Consider the following 17,047-nt stretch of genomic DNA (forward strand, 5'->3'; position numbering starts at 1 on the left):
TAAATTTCAGTTAATAATAATAAAAAAAATGTTCGTTAAAACATGTTTTCAATGAACATCACTCAATTAAAAACATAATTTATAAAAATATATAAAACCCCAGCCTTGCAGTACTTAATTTTTGATATTTTGTTTCATGTGTCTATTTTTATTAAAATTGTAATCAAATATTCATTTCTTAAGATACTATGAATTTAATTGATCAGACATGTGGTTTTATTAAAACTGAATTATTAACTAAAATGGAAACATTAAAATAGATTTGAATGGTAAAATGGAAACTGTATTTTGCTGTGGTTGCTAATCAGTATAATATGTTGCTATAATTGCATCGGCCTACTTCGAAGTGCTGTATTTTAATGAATGTCTGTGTCTTTGGGCCATTGCATGTAACCACACTGGCATGATACGGAACCTTTTCATAGTGTCAATCACAACTGATACACTGCTGTTTTATCTATTCTTAGATGTGATAAAGCAGGACATGACAGCTAACCCTTGTATTTGCTCCATGAAGTAATGTATAAGGAAATATTCTCTATTAGCACAGTCATTCTCCTGTCTGTTGTCCCATAACAGAAGTCATCGTCCTTGGCAGCAGAATCTCAACTAGCACTAGATAATCTGCAGGGCCAAATAAACAAGCCTAATAAAACAACTTGAGCAGCATTAGGTATTAAACAAACATCTGTGTGATTTGTGAAGAAAACAAAATTCATCAGAGGATGTGGTAGCTTATACTGCAGAGCTGCTGTAGGCCGCCAGCATTTGTTTATGCTGTAACTCTGTGGAACGTCCTATAAATAAAGCATGTGATGATTGATAGAGTGGTTCCAGCACTTCAGTTTCACTATGTAGCTGTGGGAGTTTTGTATACTTATGAATAAAGTCAACTCAGAAGAATGGGAGCACGACATACATCTGGAATCCACAGGAGACAATTGAAAAACAGGTGCATTATCCATAAACAGAATTGACAATGGCCATTTATAGGCCCCTATATGGTTGTACTGGAGCTGAGGGTTGTGAGGATCATTGGGATCATGGAATCTGGAGAATGGACTTAGACCCCCAGCCTGGGGGGATTTTCTATGTTAAAAATTAAATTTTTGGGAAGAAAGCAACCATTTATTTCTTGTTTCTAGGCCCAGTTGTGCTTGGCTGGCCACAAACGCTATTATAATAGAGATTTTTATAAGATTGCAGACTTGAGCTCATTATGAGCGGCTCAGACTAGAATATGACATGTTTGAGTGTGTAGTGTGCATGTGCTTCTCATACATGCTGGACTGTTGAATTGTCTCATAGGTCAGACAAGTTAAAATATCCCATATAGCACTCAAATATGTTGAACAAAGATAAATGTCACATTCATATATCAAGAAAATTGATAAGCCAAAAAGTATTATGTTATGGCCAATACCCGATAAATGGGCAATATTAAAATTTTATATTATCTTGTCAAAACAGAAATTAAATCACTAAAGACTAAAATCGATTGTTTTAAATGCTATGAATTTAGGCATCGTGGCGGTATATTGTACAGTATGAAAAATGTCTATTAATTTTTAAGATTTAGTAAGGATTATGTTTAACAGTGCTAAGAACCAAAGAACCAAAGAAAAACTGAAAGAAATTTCCGTTTTTGTTTTGTTTGCTTTTTACAACATTGCACTGTTTGGAGCACAAGAAACAAATAGCAAAAAAAAAAAAAATAAAAAATTAATATATATATATATTTGGGCTGTCAAATGATTAATCGAGATTAATCACATCCAAAATAAAAGATTTTGTTTACATAATATATTTGTGTGTTCTGTGTATATGTATTATGTATATATATATATGTATATATTCATATTTATATTATTTATATTACAGATAAATATATTTAATATATAAACACAACGTATTTTTCTTAAATATATACATGTGTGTATTTATAGACATAATAAATATACACAGTACACACACATATATTATATAAACCAAAACTTTTATTTTGGATGCGATGAATCGCGATGAATCGTTTGACAGCACTAATATATATATATATATATGCATATATATTTTATATTCGATATACCAGTTAATTTTTAGGTTCCAGGCTATTTTTTCCATAACTTGTCCTCTCTAAAATGGATATGGGAATAATGTTGGAAAGGATTTTTAGAAAATGTTTATATTTTGCATTTTGTACTAGTGTCTGCATTTAATAGGCGTTGAATGAAAATAAAAATTTGCTAAAATGATGTCCTCTAGTCTACAGAGTACATACCTCTACAGTATGTCTGGATCTCAGGAGAGTTTCTGAAGATGACTTTTAATCGAGTGTTAGATGATGGCAAAGACTATCTGAAGGTAAAAATAGAATAGAATAGAGCCTAAACAATTAAATATAACTCATAAAATACTAAAATAGTGTGCATCTTCAATGTCGTGTATTAGTGTATCTGCATGCATGTAAACGCACACCTGTGTAATTGTGTTCACTTCCTAGCGACAGCTGTTCTCTTAGTTTGTAGTCAGGATTTCATGGGGTGATTTCTGTTGTCTGAGGAAAAATTCATTCTTTAATTTAAGACTCGATCTCTTTTTCTTCTCCAGCAGTCACAGGATGTGTTATTTTTGTTGTTGACTTTGTGTGAGGTTATAAAGCCAGAACAGCTGCTTAGTATTGGGTTCATCTGGGACTTTACTGGGAAATGTGTAAACCTTGAGTTGTGTCTTCCTGCTCAAAGTCTTCTGTTTGAAACTCTGGTAAAAACTGCAGCTTCATTGTTCAGACGTCCAGGTTTTGTCCAGTACTGGTGCTCTGAAAGGAGAACCCATTTTAGCAGCCTGATGACTGATGACACAGAGCAACCTATGTGTAATGGTTATCTGCACTCCAGACTGTGGAGACACCAAACTGTCAACAGTGGCTCATGGGCACATTATTAGCTCTCACTTCCTTTTTTGGCCATTCTTTTTTGTCTGAGAGCTTGTCCACGCTTAAAAAGAGTGACATGCTGAGTGAGACTCTTAACTATAATTGAAGCTTGTTATGATGTTCTGCTTGGTTGCTGCTATGGCATCTTGGCAGACTTTCATTTGTCTGCAGGTCTTTCTTAGCTGGGCAAGATATTGGAGTTCACTGTTATTTTTTCTTATCTGTTTCATTTCATCTCTTTAATCTGTGAGATTCAATCAAAGGAAATGCTGGTCATTATGATGCCCAATTCTGTATGTTTATGTTCATATACCATGCAAGCGTTTTTTTTTTTTTTAAATAATATCTTATACTTATCAAGGCAACATTTATTTGATCAAAAATTGTATTAAAAGAATATTAAAACTTTTATTACAATTTAAAATAACTGTTTTGTATTTTAATGTATTTTAAAATGTAATTTATTCCTGTGATGGCAAAGCTGAATTTTCAGCATCATTACTCCAGTCTTGATCCTTCAGAAATCATTCTAATATGCTAATTAGCTGCTCAAGAAAGATTTCTTATCATCATCAGTGTTATAATAGTTATGCTGCTTCATATTTTTGTGGAAACTCAACTGTGATTCATTGTTTTTCAGGGTTCTTTAATGAATAGAAGTTCAAAAGAACAGCATACAGAAATTTTTCTAACATTACAAATGCCTTTGCTGTCATTTATTATTCATTGCATCCCAAATAAAAATATTAATTTCTTAAAACCTACATATATAAATTGCCTGTTCAACAAGGGTAATATTGTCAGTGTGAGGCACAGCATTAACATGCTATCTAAAGCACCACTACTAAAAATATAACAATCAAAGATATGAAAGGTTTATTTAATTTTGTTTGAAAAATTCTTCTGAAAATCTTCAGAAACAAGGCATTTTAGATACCTCAGTCCTACCTTTCGTACTCAGTGAACAATGTTTGATGGCAACAACAAAGAGCGTCAGCCTTACGCTAATGTCGCTAATGCACAGGAAATGCCTTTGTTGGGAGAAACTAATCAGATTTCTGCAATGTGAAAGCATGCTTCATACTCAATTATTCCCTTGTAGTGCCCACAGGACCACATAGAGGCCAGAAAGGCCATTTACAGGTTACTGAGGAGCACTGGTGCAAAATCAATTGGAAATGCGAATCTAGATTATACACCCTCTCTGTGAAGTGTGTTAGCAAACTATTCTCCTCACAGAACAAACAAACAGCATGGATGTTTTTGTCATGTCTTGTGGTGATCAGACTTTTGAATAGTTTCAGCCTCCTCATGATTCACAGAGCTTTAAGATGCTTTAAGGGAGAGAACAGCTCATTTCTGGCAAACAGTAGGTCACTTATTCTCTAGATAAATCGAGTCTTTCTTCCTCCTGAGACTTGACATGAGGGAGTGCTACACATGAATTTGGACATGGGTGGGCTCAGTGAATTCCACTCATAATATCTTCTCCCTCAAGTGCTTTGCTCCCACTAGATTGAGCATTTGACATGGGAACATGGGTGGTGCGGTCCAATCAGTCTTCCCCATGCCATATTTCCTGTTAAGGGGTCACTCCATTCAAAGGATATTATGAAGGGGATTAGGCATCACAAAATCTGTCCAGAAAATGTTGACCCTTTTACTCAACAGATTTGACAGTATAAAGTTTAGGTCTATTGACAAATCTATGTTTGTTGATGTGTTTTCAGCATGGGCCATGGCGGATGTGAACATGGAAGACCGGGTGGATGTATATTTAAAAGGCCAAGCTGAAATCTCCTGTATCTACACTCTGAAGGAACCAGCCAAGATGATAGTCTGGTTTACGGTAAGAAACAGGCCCATTCACACTTTACATTATTTTCATTCACAAATATCAGCTAAATGGGTAATTATTATGAAAAATTCACTAAAACCTTAAAATCAAAAGATGAATGAAGAAATGAAGCTAAGAAAATAAACCAGATTTTAAGGCTATTAAGAATAGGCTAACAATTTAAGTGCATTTCCTCCAGTTATCGTAACTGTAATACACAAATAAAATGTCTTTATAATTTTTAATAAAATTAGCTAAAGATCAGTATAACAATTACTACTGCAATGTATATTGTAATTTACTAATTTTAAAAATTACATGTATTTACAATAAATAGAAAATTTGACAGAAAATTTGACAGAAACTATGACTTTAGCATTAATAAACTCCTAATTTGCTGCTTATTAAGTTAGTAAGGTAGCTGTTAAGGTAGGATTAGGGATGTAGTATATGGTCATGCAGAATATATGCTGTATAAGTACTAATAATCAACAATAATAGGCATGCTATTAGTTAATAGAGAGAATTGGTCCCGATACTAAAGCGCTACCAAAAATAGTTACATTAATAATATTTACTACAATAACAATGATTAAATTTTTCATTGAATAGGAGATTTTTTATTTTCTACAGTATTTAACAGTAGGAGAAAGGAGTTTTTAAATAGATTTAATATTCTTAATATCCTTTAATACATTTTCTTGGCAATTCTATCAGTAGAATTTCAATAGAATGTACACTAACGTTCAGAGGTTTGGGTCGTTTTTTTCAAAAAGAAGTCTCTAATGCTCACAAAGGCTGCATTTGCTGTATTTTTGATCAAAACAGTTATACAATTTAAAATAACTTTTCTGATTTTAATATATTTGAAAAATAAATTTATACGTTTGATCAAAGCTGAATTTTTATCACCATTACTCCAGTCTTCTGTGTCACATGATCCTTCATAAATCATTCTAATATGCTGATTTGATGCTTAAGAAACATTTCTTATAATTGTCAGTGTTGTGCTGTTTTTTTTTTTTTTTTTTTAGAAAAAAAACACCTTTTCTAATATACTGTACATGTTTTTATCTGTAATTTTGATAAATTCATTGCAACCTTGCTGAATGAAAGTATCTCAACATCCCTATACTTTTGAAGGGTATTGTACAAATCTAGTTACCATAAATATTGAAGCTTTTTTGACTTTGTACAGAAATCACCAGGCAGGGACCAAAGCAGGAGAAGAATCTACTACTATGATGATCCGAACGAGATCATTGACGAGGGCAGTGAATACGCTGGCCGGATCAACGTCACACACTCTTATGAACCACAGAATGCACGCGGAAGTGCCCTTCTGATCATCAGCAACGTGCAACTGAGTGACCAGAAGGAGTTCATCTGCTCCGTGCATGATGTGTCGGCAGACATCGGTGAAGGACACACTCGTCTCCAAATATTCAGTAAGACAAATCAGACTTGTCTCACTTGTTTTAGAAGAGCCTGTCATTATAATATGCCTCTTGACCTATTATGAACTTCATCCTAACACCAAACCTCTCTGTCCTTTAGACTCGCCATCTCTACCTGTGATTGAAGGTATACACACAGGGGTTTCCGTTACTGCGGAGGAGCCATCAAAGGTAGAGCTAAAAAAAAAGAAACCTATCCGTTTATGTACATTTTATGGACTTTGCATAATTATGTTGTTTTCATTCAGGTTGCACACTGCATAGTGGACGACGGATATCCCAGACCCAACATCACATGGTACAAGGACAGATTCCCTCTCCAGCAATCAGATTATGGTAAATACAGGACCATTAAGTGAACATTCTCCAAAACAAAATGTTATTTTATGACAATAACAAAAACAATCTGAATCCCCTTTAGAGGTAAAGATCTCTGAGGCGGTGACAACCAAAGCTAACGGCCTGTTCACAGTCGAGAGTAATCTGTACATTAATGCTCAGAGGACAGATGAAGATGCTTTTTTCTACTGTGAGGTCAAATACTTAGTCCCCGGTGGAGTAAGAATGACAGAGTCCAAGAAAATCAACATCACAGTTCACTGTGAGTCAACATCCTTCAACGGTTGTGGCTAGAAGGGATACAGCTCCGACCGGAAACTAAAAATTTAATTCATTTTCTACCTATTAGATTGTGTTTAATTAACGTATACACCTACCCCAACACTAAACCTACCCCTTACAATAATGAAAAAATAGTAATTGTTGTACAGTGTGACAAAAATTACGCTGTATTGATGTGCGCATGCCCAGTAGCGCCATATGTATCCCTTCTAGCCTTAACCTCCTTCAGTCCTACATTTACTTTTTGTGTCCTCCAAACTTGTATGACTTTCTTCTGTGGATTGATCGATTTTTGAGCATACAGTGTTCTGTGCTGCCATCTGTTGGATACACAAAGCGCAACAGTCTCTTACAATTTCATTTCATCTTTCAGACCCTACAACAGAAATAACAGCATATGTAAATCCACCTGATAGGCTTATAAAAGAAGGCGACACTGTGGAGATCCGGTGTGAGGGAAATGGAAACCCTCAGCCTGTTTTTACTTACACATTTAAAGGGGTAATATATGAGCTGAAATCACTGCCAAATGTGTTAATTATGCCTGCTTAACTAAATACATGATGCTTAATAACTATGTAACTAATATTATCTTATAGCTGTATATTATTAACCATGTGGACATTACTTTGACTCACTTATCTCTGACTGATAACAGAATACTTTCTGATTGTAAGATTTTCTGCTTTGAAACAATACATATTGTAAAAAGTGCTATGCAAATTAAATTGAATTGAATGCCAGCTCTTCTGAAATCTCTGAAGTATGTGAAAAATATTTATTGCATCACCTGCAGTTGTAATTATTCTCATTTTCTTTCTAGGAAGAGTTAGATAATGCAGATAATGAAATGCTGCTTCTGGAAAATGTCATGCGGTCAGCCAGTGGGATGTATGTGTGCCAGTCACTTGACTTTGAATCAGGCTTAGATGCTGAGGACTCCATCAACATCACAGTACACTGTAAGAGCACGTTCCTCTGCAGTTCCTGTGCCATGGCAGATGTTGGTGAGATGATGTCAGCTTTTATCCTCATGGTGACTAAAACCTTTTTTTTCATTCTTAGATCTGGATCAAATTGTGGTGACACCAAAGGAGCCAGTTCTGAACCAGGGGGAAGATCTCACTTTAACCTGCAATGCCTTGTCTTCTTTACCCACATTGACAGCATGGTATAAGGTATAACAAGATGAAGTCAAAACTGATGACCAGTAATAAAAATAAAAATATATTTTAAAATATATTTCAAAATATACAAAGAAATGGCCAAAAATAGTTTTTGCTAAATATTTAAAAAAATATGTATCTATGTAAATATATTTTCTACCAGTATATATTTTTTTGCCCCATTTTTGTACATTATAAGAACTGTGGTAACAACAGATGCTTCAAGAAACATACCTGCAAAGCTACAGTACTTTTTAAATGTTTTAGGCACTTTAACTGAATTAAATCAACATTTGGTGTGACCATCCTTCGCATTTAAAGCAGCTTTTGCGCATAGTTTTTCAGGGAGTTTTGCAGGTAGGTCTCTTGAAGCATCTTGGAGACGTTACCACAGTTCTTCTGGATTTAGTCTGTCTCCGTTTGTTCTGTTTCTTCGTGTTTCTTCATTCCAGACAGACTGGATGATGATCAGATCAGATCTCTGTGTGGAGCACTGGCTGTTGTCAGACAAAACTCTCACTGGATTATTACAATTAATGGCAAAATTAATGTTTGTTTCCTACTGAACCACTATAGCAAAAAATAGAAATAACTGACTTAAAAACATGTTTTGGCTGGTGAAAATACTAGTGTTCTAATAATTTTGACCCAAATAATTTTGACCCAAATATAGACCAATACCACATTTATGTGGTCTCAAAAGAGCTCAAGACCAAGACCAAATATCAAAACTACAACAAATAAATAATATCCAGTGTGAATAGAATGAATCTGCTTGATAAACAGTGCTCTTGAAATGCTCAAGAATGTAAATGGACCTATTTGACGGTGTGTTTCACTGCAGGGTGGCACGCAGCTGGTGGAGAAGCATGTTTTGGAGTTACACAATGCCTCCTATGACACTGCTGGATTGTATATGTGTGAAGTGACAGTCCCTTCCCTGCCTGAGCTACGAGAACAGAAGTCTGTGCAAATCAGTGTGCGAGGTCAGTCTTTGCCTACATTTGTGAGGACCGAATGTCCATACAGGGAAAGTAAAACTGGGTTTATAAATAATAAAATGAAAAATATTAGCTCAGTATATAAAACCACCAATATTATAGAAAGACTAAAAAGTGTGCTTACATGACTAAACATCTAAACCTGCTTTAGGGAAGCCTAAGATCACAGTGGAGATAGCAGAGAATAAGGCTGACCGCTCTGTTAACCTGACCTGCTATGCAGAAGGCTACCCATTCCCCACCATCACCTGGACCCTTTCTGACCAACGGGTATCCTTATAGCACTCTAACACTGACCAATCAGGAACCATCACACAGTCACAAAGATCTTTTGCTAGTAATTTGACAATTGGGTAGTTTGTGGTTGTATAGAGGGTGAGGCATATTGTTTGATAAGTATGTTGCAAAGATGAGGTGATTCAAGAAAGCTTTTGGGTAAATCTTGATGTGCAGACGCAAATAATATTCTAGTTTAATGTAATGTAAACTGAAATTACCATGACAAAACATATATAGACTGGGCAGCCTGTCCCTGTGGCGGAGGTGGAGAACCAGGGGACAGACACTGGTATTCTCAGCATGATCTCTGTGAGAGCCACGTCTGAACTCACAGCCAAGTGCAGCGCTGCCAATGAGCTGGGGACAGAAGATGTTTCTCGCAAGATTAAAGCATGTGAGTTTTCATTTTCAGACTCTAAGATTTCTACATCTGCATGTTCACAATTCTCGGATGTTAGTAAATGGTCACAGGTTTTTAAATAATTTATTTTTAATGTACATTTTTATGACTGAATTAATTATCAGCTTTTTATGAACAAACCCACTGCAATTCTTATATTAACCCCTGTATGCGTAATGTCATGTTTAATGCACTTCATGATATTGATATCAAATAATGTTATATATTTTATTTCTCTTTGCTTTTTTATATCAATATGGTACATTTAATGGTAAGTTTAAAACGAGTTAGGTAAAAAGTAATCCAAATGTAATCTAAAAAGTAGTCAGAATACATTAATACAATTAGTAACCTAGATTACATCACTAACTATAATTTTCATTACATAATATGTAATTAACTAAGTATCGTAAATTAAAGTAACGGCTACAGTTTGTAAGTAATCTACCCAGCACTGTTGGTATCATGGACTATCAATGAACATTTTTTACAGAATTTATTCATCTAGGTTAAATAATTTGATCAATATTTTGTAAAAGATTATTATTATTAAAATATATTATTATTAATTATTTTTTATTATTCATTGAAATAAAATATTATTATATTAATATTAAAATAATTGTTTTAACATGTAATTTATTTCTGTGATGGCGAAGGTGAATTTTCATTAGCCATTACTCCAGTCTTCAGTGTCACATGATTATTCAGAAATTATTGTAATTGCTGAATTGGTGCTCAAGAAACATTATTATGGATTGAAAACAGATGTGTTGCTTAATATTTTTTGGGAAAGGTTAGTACCACAAAAAATTATTCAGGATATTTTTTTGTGAAAAAGAGTTGCATTTATTTGAAAGAACTCTTTTGTAACTTTTGCATAAATGTCTTTACTGTCACTTTAATTCTTAGAAAAAAAGAAAAGAAACTGACCACAAACTTTTGAATAATAGTGTAAAAATTAACCTTACCAATTATCATTGTTCATTGTTAGTTCATGTTAACTATTGCATTAATGTTAACATATGCAAACTAAATAATGAGCCAGTTTTCACAGCGTAAGTCTTGTTTTTAATTCATATCATTTTAAATTTAATATGCAATAAATCAAGGGGTGAGACCCAGGTAAGTGACATTTCACCAATTTTACAGGAGAGCCAAAACTAAAATTTTACCATAGTTTGATATGACTTTGTGTCCTGATTTCAATTGTTTATAATACAGATTTGTACACTCATGGATGACAGTACTTTTGCCAGTAGAAAGAGCTCATTAAGAGCTTTCATTTGATGTATATATCTCCATTTCACCAAAAATGTCACTAACATTACTGGTTCTCACCACTCGAAATATGCTATTAGTTATTGTAAGAATGTATTAGTATTAGTTTATAAATTAACATTAACCACGACTAATACAGTCTTTACAAGTCTTGTTCATTATCAGTTCATGTTAACTAACACAGTTAAATAAACAAATACAATCTTAATCCATACCAATTTCTCTTGTGTAGTTGCACGTGTGGCAACAACTACAACCCAAGCCACCAGCACTAAAGGTATGTTTCTGAAGCTTTCACACAAAAACACTTTGAGATACTTGTATATTTTTACTTCTATCAGTGCAGCAAGTGACTTTGTATTTTGACTGTAACAGAACACACGTTTGAGATTTGATGACAGAAAGCAGTATCTGTGCCATAGAAACAGTCATCTGAGAGGGCTGACGTGGTGTTGTATATTTATTCTGGAGGTGCAGTCAACATAAACACAAAGCAGTTTTACTGTAACAGGCGGCGGTTGATGGTGAAAATGCTCTCATGTGGTCTCTGGACTCTGATTAGGACAAAGGCATTCACATCAGGCCTGGCTGACTGCCTGTGACCTCATGGGACCAGAGCGCTTGGCATCAGGGCAAATGAGGCGAAGCAGCCACTCTCACTTTGGGATATCAGCTGACCTTTCCGTTTCTTATTATGGCGGTCCTCAGAGCCTTTATCTCTGGATACTATTTATGGCTGTAGTCAGGAAAATAAACAGAGTTATAAGAGCAGATTTAGCTGGTCTCAGTGTCAGCGGTTGCTTACAACATCATGTTCTAACCAGACACAATGCAACAATTAATAGCAAGTAATGTGTGTCAAAATATAGCAGCAGTATATTTTTATTTTTATTAAATAATTGACTTAATTCAGACATTAAAGGGGTCATATGATGTTGCTAAAAAGAACATAATTTTGAGTATTTGGTGTAATGCAATGTGTTTACGTGGTCATTTTCCACATACTGTACTCCGCCTTTCTGAAACGCGTTCTGAGAAGCAAGGTGTGCTCTGATTGGCCAGCTATCCAGTGCGTTGTGATTGGCCGAAAACCTAAAACGTGTGACGGAAATGTTACGCCCATCACCATATTGTGGTGCCGTGTTCCGGCTCGATGAGACTAAAACAATAAAACTCATAATTGAGGCATTTGTTGCATTCAGTGAGGACATAAGTGATTATAATGACTCATACGGACTTTTTACGTGTTGTGCTGCACCACGCCGCGTAAACATAACACCATGTCTGCATTTGTGTTTGGAGAAACGCCAAACAAGCACTACTCTACACAGCTCAAAACTCGCATTTGAATAGTCAGTAGCAAATTCTTTAAATATCGAAACATACTTACAGGCTGTGAGTCAGAAGCACCAGACTGTCCTTGCGACATTGGAATTGCCCCACATTCCAGCTATTCATAGTGTTCACATTGCAGGCTACTCTCTCCCAGGATCAGGAAACAGTCCTCCGTAAAATGCGCTGCACACACTCGAATATTTGCGTTGTACTGTTCTGGAACAGTGTTGTGAATGTAACTTAACCACTGATTTCTAGTTGTGTACTCATTTGGAAGGCCAAACAAAGTACTTTCGCTTTCACGTGAAACACACAGCGTCTCCAGTACATGACGCCGGCGGCAGCAACAATACTACAGAGAGAATAAAAGATACGACTTCTTTCATTGCGTATACGTTTGGGCGGTGTTATGCAAATCTTCCCACACCGTGACATAGACATGTGGAGGCGTGTTTGAATGAGCCATTTTAGGAGGGCGTGGCAGAGTCTTAACTTTTATAAAGAATATATCTTTGGGTTTGACTTTAATCTTTGCAACTTTCTTTGCACAAACAGCTTATAACACTCCAAAGACAAAGGAAACATGAAATCGCATCATATGACCCATTTTAAAACGTTATTAATATTATATAAAATTAATATTATTATTAGTAGTAGTATTATTGTTATAGTAGCAGTATTTTAAAATTAATAATTAAATATTATATTTTTTTCTACCCCAAATTATAGAACAATTGACAATTGTGCTAAAGCCTCAAGAAATTAAAGTAACTTATTTTCTTTATTTATAATGATTTTTAAATAATTAAACATTTATTTATATTTTGGTAAAAATAAAATGAATGAAAAATGAATTAAATAAATGGAAAAAATAATATTACAAATTAAATAATAATAATATTAATAAATATTTCATATATATATGTCTCCATTATACATCTCTCCATATATACATCTCCATTCATTAATTTGAAAGAAAATAATGCCCTAAAATTAGTCAACAAGGTCAATAACAATAAAAACTTACCCCCCCCCCCTCACAAAACTATATAGTTTTTTTTTTTCATTTCTCTCACTACTTTTAAAAATACATTTTGTAATTTTTTTCCCTTTAAAATTTTCCATAGACCCCCTAGTATCCCTACACTGCAGTTTAACCCCCTGCTCTTACAAGAAGTGCAGAGACGATGTTGTAGCAATACCTTCCTCACAGGGTCTAATCATGATCTAATTAAAGAAAAGCACCATGCAAGGTCAAGTGATGTATGAATATAACTGCTGTTTGGTAACTCAAACCCTTGTCGTCACAGGAGCAGGATTAACCGTTCCACCAAAACAACAAAGTACAGGTTTGTATTGTGAGGTTGAAGAGCAGCCTGACCACTTATCCGCCACCATCACCCCCAGCCTCGATCACATGAGCACTCTTACTCAGGCTGTGTACAAACCATCATTTCTCATGCTCTGCACTGACCACTGAACTGTGACCATCTTTCTGCAATGAATGATTCCAGAGTACTTTGCTTTCTGTATAATCGCCCCTACAACGAGTCACACATCACTGCTTTTCTTCACTCAGCACTCTCAGAATGCACTTTACTCACAGCCCTTTTGGAAACAAACTGTTATGGCAAAGGCTTTTTATATTTCAGTCAGACATACAGGAAACATTCACCCGAAGTTTCAGCTTTTCCTCTGTCAAAGTACTCACTTTAGCCTGCATATCTTCTCTTACCACAGGAGGTGGAAGTGGAGTCATCATAGCCATCATCATCATCTGCCTCCTCCTCATAGCCATACTGGGCAGCGTGCTCTACTTCCTCTACAAGAAAGGAAAGCTGCCCTGTGGACGGTCGGGAAAGCAGGATTTGTATGTTTTTCTTTATGAAAAAATACCTGTTATGCGAATATAATAAAATAAGTATAATTAACAGACTTAATTAGCTTTAAGGTGCTGTATTTTTTGATAGTAAGTTACCTCTGTCCCATATTAATATATAGAAAATTTTGAAGCGGCAATTTCTAAGAATATTTGCCAAGGCGATTTGTAGGTTTATTTGATTATTTGGTGCTGTAAAAATTACACACTGCACCTTTAAATCAGTGTTGTTATTGTTAGTAAAACTATTAAAAATCATTTTGTTAAGCTAAAATAAAATATTAGATGAAAAACTTAAAAAGCAAACTTGTTTTCACATTTCTCATTTTTAATTTGTTATAAAACTGCTAAAACTAAAATAAATTAGAAATATATTTTAGTCTTTTTTTTAATGTTCAAAGTTGAAATTACTGGAACTAAAATTAAAATACATTAAAGATAGATGGTTAAATGTTTTTGTCAATTTTATTAGTTTTTAAATAAAACAAAACAAAAATTACTAAAACTAAAATACTTTTAAGCTAAAGAGAAATGTTGTTGTCAATTTTATTTTCTTTAACTCTAGCACTCTGTTCATTTTTTAACTGCTTGTTTTCTTTAAAAAAAGGCCTCTAACACTAGCTATTCTGTGTTGTATTCGGTGTACTCATTTTATTTTTATTATATGTATATGTCTGGATATATATATTTATATATATATATATATATATATATATATATATGTATATGTATTTGTGTGTGTGTACATTTTTATATATATATATATATATATATATATATATATATACATATGTGTGTGTGTGTGTGTGTGTGTGTATGTATGCATGTATGTATATGGATAAAAGTGTCTTCTAAATGACTAAATATAAAAATAAAGGTAAATTTAAAATAAATACTAAAATAGTATATAAAACAAAAATATCACTGTACCTTAAAATTAGAGCAAAATGGTCTAAAATTAATCAACGTAACGCCCTAGTATCCACACTAAATGTCTGGATAGATGTACATTAATAAGTATTTTTCAATACACCATCATCAGACAAAGCATTTAAATCATCTGTTGTTTTCATTCTCCAGCACGAAGGAAAAGGCCAGTAAGGATGATTTTGTGATGGAGATGAAAAGCGGTAAATCTGAAGAGGCGGTGCTTCTACAAGGAGTCAATGGAGACAAAAAGTCCCCCACTGAATAGGTCATTACCTCAGAACAATGATTCCCATTATTAGCTCTTTTACAGTCCACGGAACTCAAATCCAATCTTAAACAAGACCCAAGATTTGTAAGGCTGACACTCACAGTGCCACAGAAACCTGATGGTATTTTCTCTCAATTAGAGTCAAAGACTGAAATCTTCATCCACATATGGAGAGATGCCAGCGGCCTCTGTCCTACAGTGCTCCGTCTCAGGGTGAATCCCAATCTGAGTGCTCAAAGACCTCACAACACATCCACATCTTCCCCTCTACTTGAATTCCCACTCAATTCTGATTTTTTCTGCCCATGTTTTATATTTGAAACACTATAATCTGATTCAATATACAGTAAGATGATCCAAAAAGCACCAAGTTCATTATGGACGACTCCACTCCAGTATTTACAAATTGTATATAAATATGAAATACTGTATATATTTAGCTATTTAAAATGCCTGAGAAATTCGAAAGGTTGCGCTTGAGTATCTTTTTGATAATGCAAGTCTTTGTTGAGGAGCATTTGAAGAGTGCCGAAGAGTCATTATTTGCTGTGCTGTTGATGTGTCTGACCTGAACCTGCTCTCACCTCTACCACACCAAAGTCCATGCACTGAACTGTCTTTACCACTGTCAACATTCATCTGTCCTCTGGATCAGCACTGAAACTGCCCAATGATAAAGCTTGAGGGCAATTTCTCTACAAATAAATTGACCTTTTTTTTCAAAAAATCTAAGCAAAATGTTGGGTTCATGTCATGCCTCTGGCTTTATTTTTTATCATTTTATTAGCTATATCAAATTAAGTTCTTGTTCACGGCGAGGGCTAAGCGAGTGAATTACTTTAATGTCAGTTTGAGCTAAAAATGTCCCTCTTGTCTGAGAAAAATGGAAGTGTCCTGCTGAGCTCCGTTGTATTTTTTATTTTTTTTTAAATGCCATTACCTGCTGTTCTCATCTTACACTGAATGATAAAGTAATACATGACCAACCCAAAATCCCATTTTTTAATTTTAGAGGGAATATTAAAATGCATGTGGAAGTCTGCATTCATTTAACACATTGGAGGAAGAGTAGAACAGGAAGAAATGCAGGTGTTATTTTTATACTTAACTTTTTTTTTTTTTTTTAAACGGTATATATTTTATTAGATTTTTTTTTTTTCATATTTTGAAGGTTTATAAATTGGATCTTAATCTATACCATGTACCGGATGCAAAGCAGACAGACCCACAGATGAATACAAAAGTCCTTATTACACTGAAGTTCACCCGTTTCATTTCCTCTGGTTTGTCACGCAGTTTTTGTTTTGTGTCAGTGGTGTTCTTGTTCATGCTTGTTTTTGAATTGTCCTGGTATTTCTATTAAAAAGGACGAGCTTACTCGAGCCTTAATTTTGTCACTGTTTGGCCTATTTATTTGTTCATCAGAAACAGCTGTTCTATACAATAGTTCGAAATATTTTAAAGGTTAAAGACAGGATAAGATCAAAAACAGATGTGGCTTTTTATAGGTAGCCTACTAATAAATAATAAAAAAAACAAATTACAGTATTCACACAGAACGCGGCTTTGCATCGAAAAACGTGAGTAGAGTACAAAAACAACAAAACTAAAGTTTAGAGTCGCGTTTTATTTATTTTAAGTTGTACTTATAACATGAGTGC

At 34.4% G+C, this 17,047-nt stretch overlaps 1 protein-coding gene across 2 annotated transcripts in view; it reads left to right on the top strand.

The window, feature by feature from the left end:
• Nucleotides 1-16,782, top strand: part of LOC306851831 (cell surface glycoprotein MUC18-like) — a 29,784-nt gene extending 13,002 nt beyond the window's left edge. Inside the window, exons 2-17 of one of the 2 annotated variants that reach the window (XM_079388283.1) lie at nt 4,663-4,781; nt 5,968-6,217; nt 6,327-6,397; nt 6,475-6,562; nt 6,648-6,827; nt 7,221-7,348; nt 7,671-7,809; nt 7,913-8,025; nt 8,858-8,999; nt 9,166-9,284; nt 9,531-9,687; nt 11,207-11,251; nt 13,620-13,658; nt 14,050-14,179; nt 15,269-15,383; nt 15,526-16,782. In XM_079388283.1, the coding sequence (XP_079244409.1) occupies nt 4,663-4,781; nt 5,968-6,217; nt 6,327-6,397; nt 6,475-6,562; nt 6,648-6,827; nt 7,221-7,348; nt 7,671-7,809; nt 7,913-8,025; nt 8,858-8,999; nt 9,166-9,284; nt 9,531-9,687; nt 11,207-11,251; nt 13,620-13,658; nt 14,050-14,179; nt 15,269-15,383 (1,835 nt within the window). In that variant the 3' untranslated portion in view covers nt 15,526-16,782. The remainder of the gene's footprint in view (nt 1-4,662; nt 4,782-5,967; nt 6,218-6,326; nt 6,398-6,474; nt 6,563-6,647; nt 6,828-7,220; nt 7,349-7,670; nt 7,810-7,912; nt 8,026-8,857; nt 9,000-9,165; nt 9,285-9,530; nt 9,688-11,206; nt 11,252-13,619; nt 13,659-14,049; nt 14,180-15,268; nt 15,384-15,525) is intronic. The other variant, XM_079388284.1, reaches the window with a different exon arrangement.
• The last annotated feature ends 265 nt before the right edge of the window (nt 16,783-17,047 follow it).

The sequence above is a fragment of the Barbus barbus genome, assembly GCF_936440315.1.
Source record: "Barbus barbus genome assembly, chromosome: 31".
Classification (NCBI taxonomy): Eukaryota; Metazoa; Chordata; class Actinopteri; order Cypriniformes; family Cyprinidae; genus Barbus; species Barbus barbus.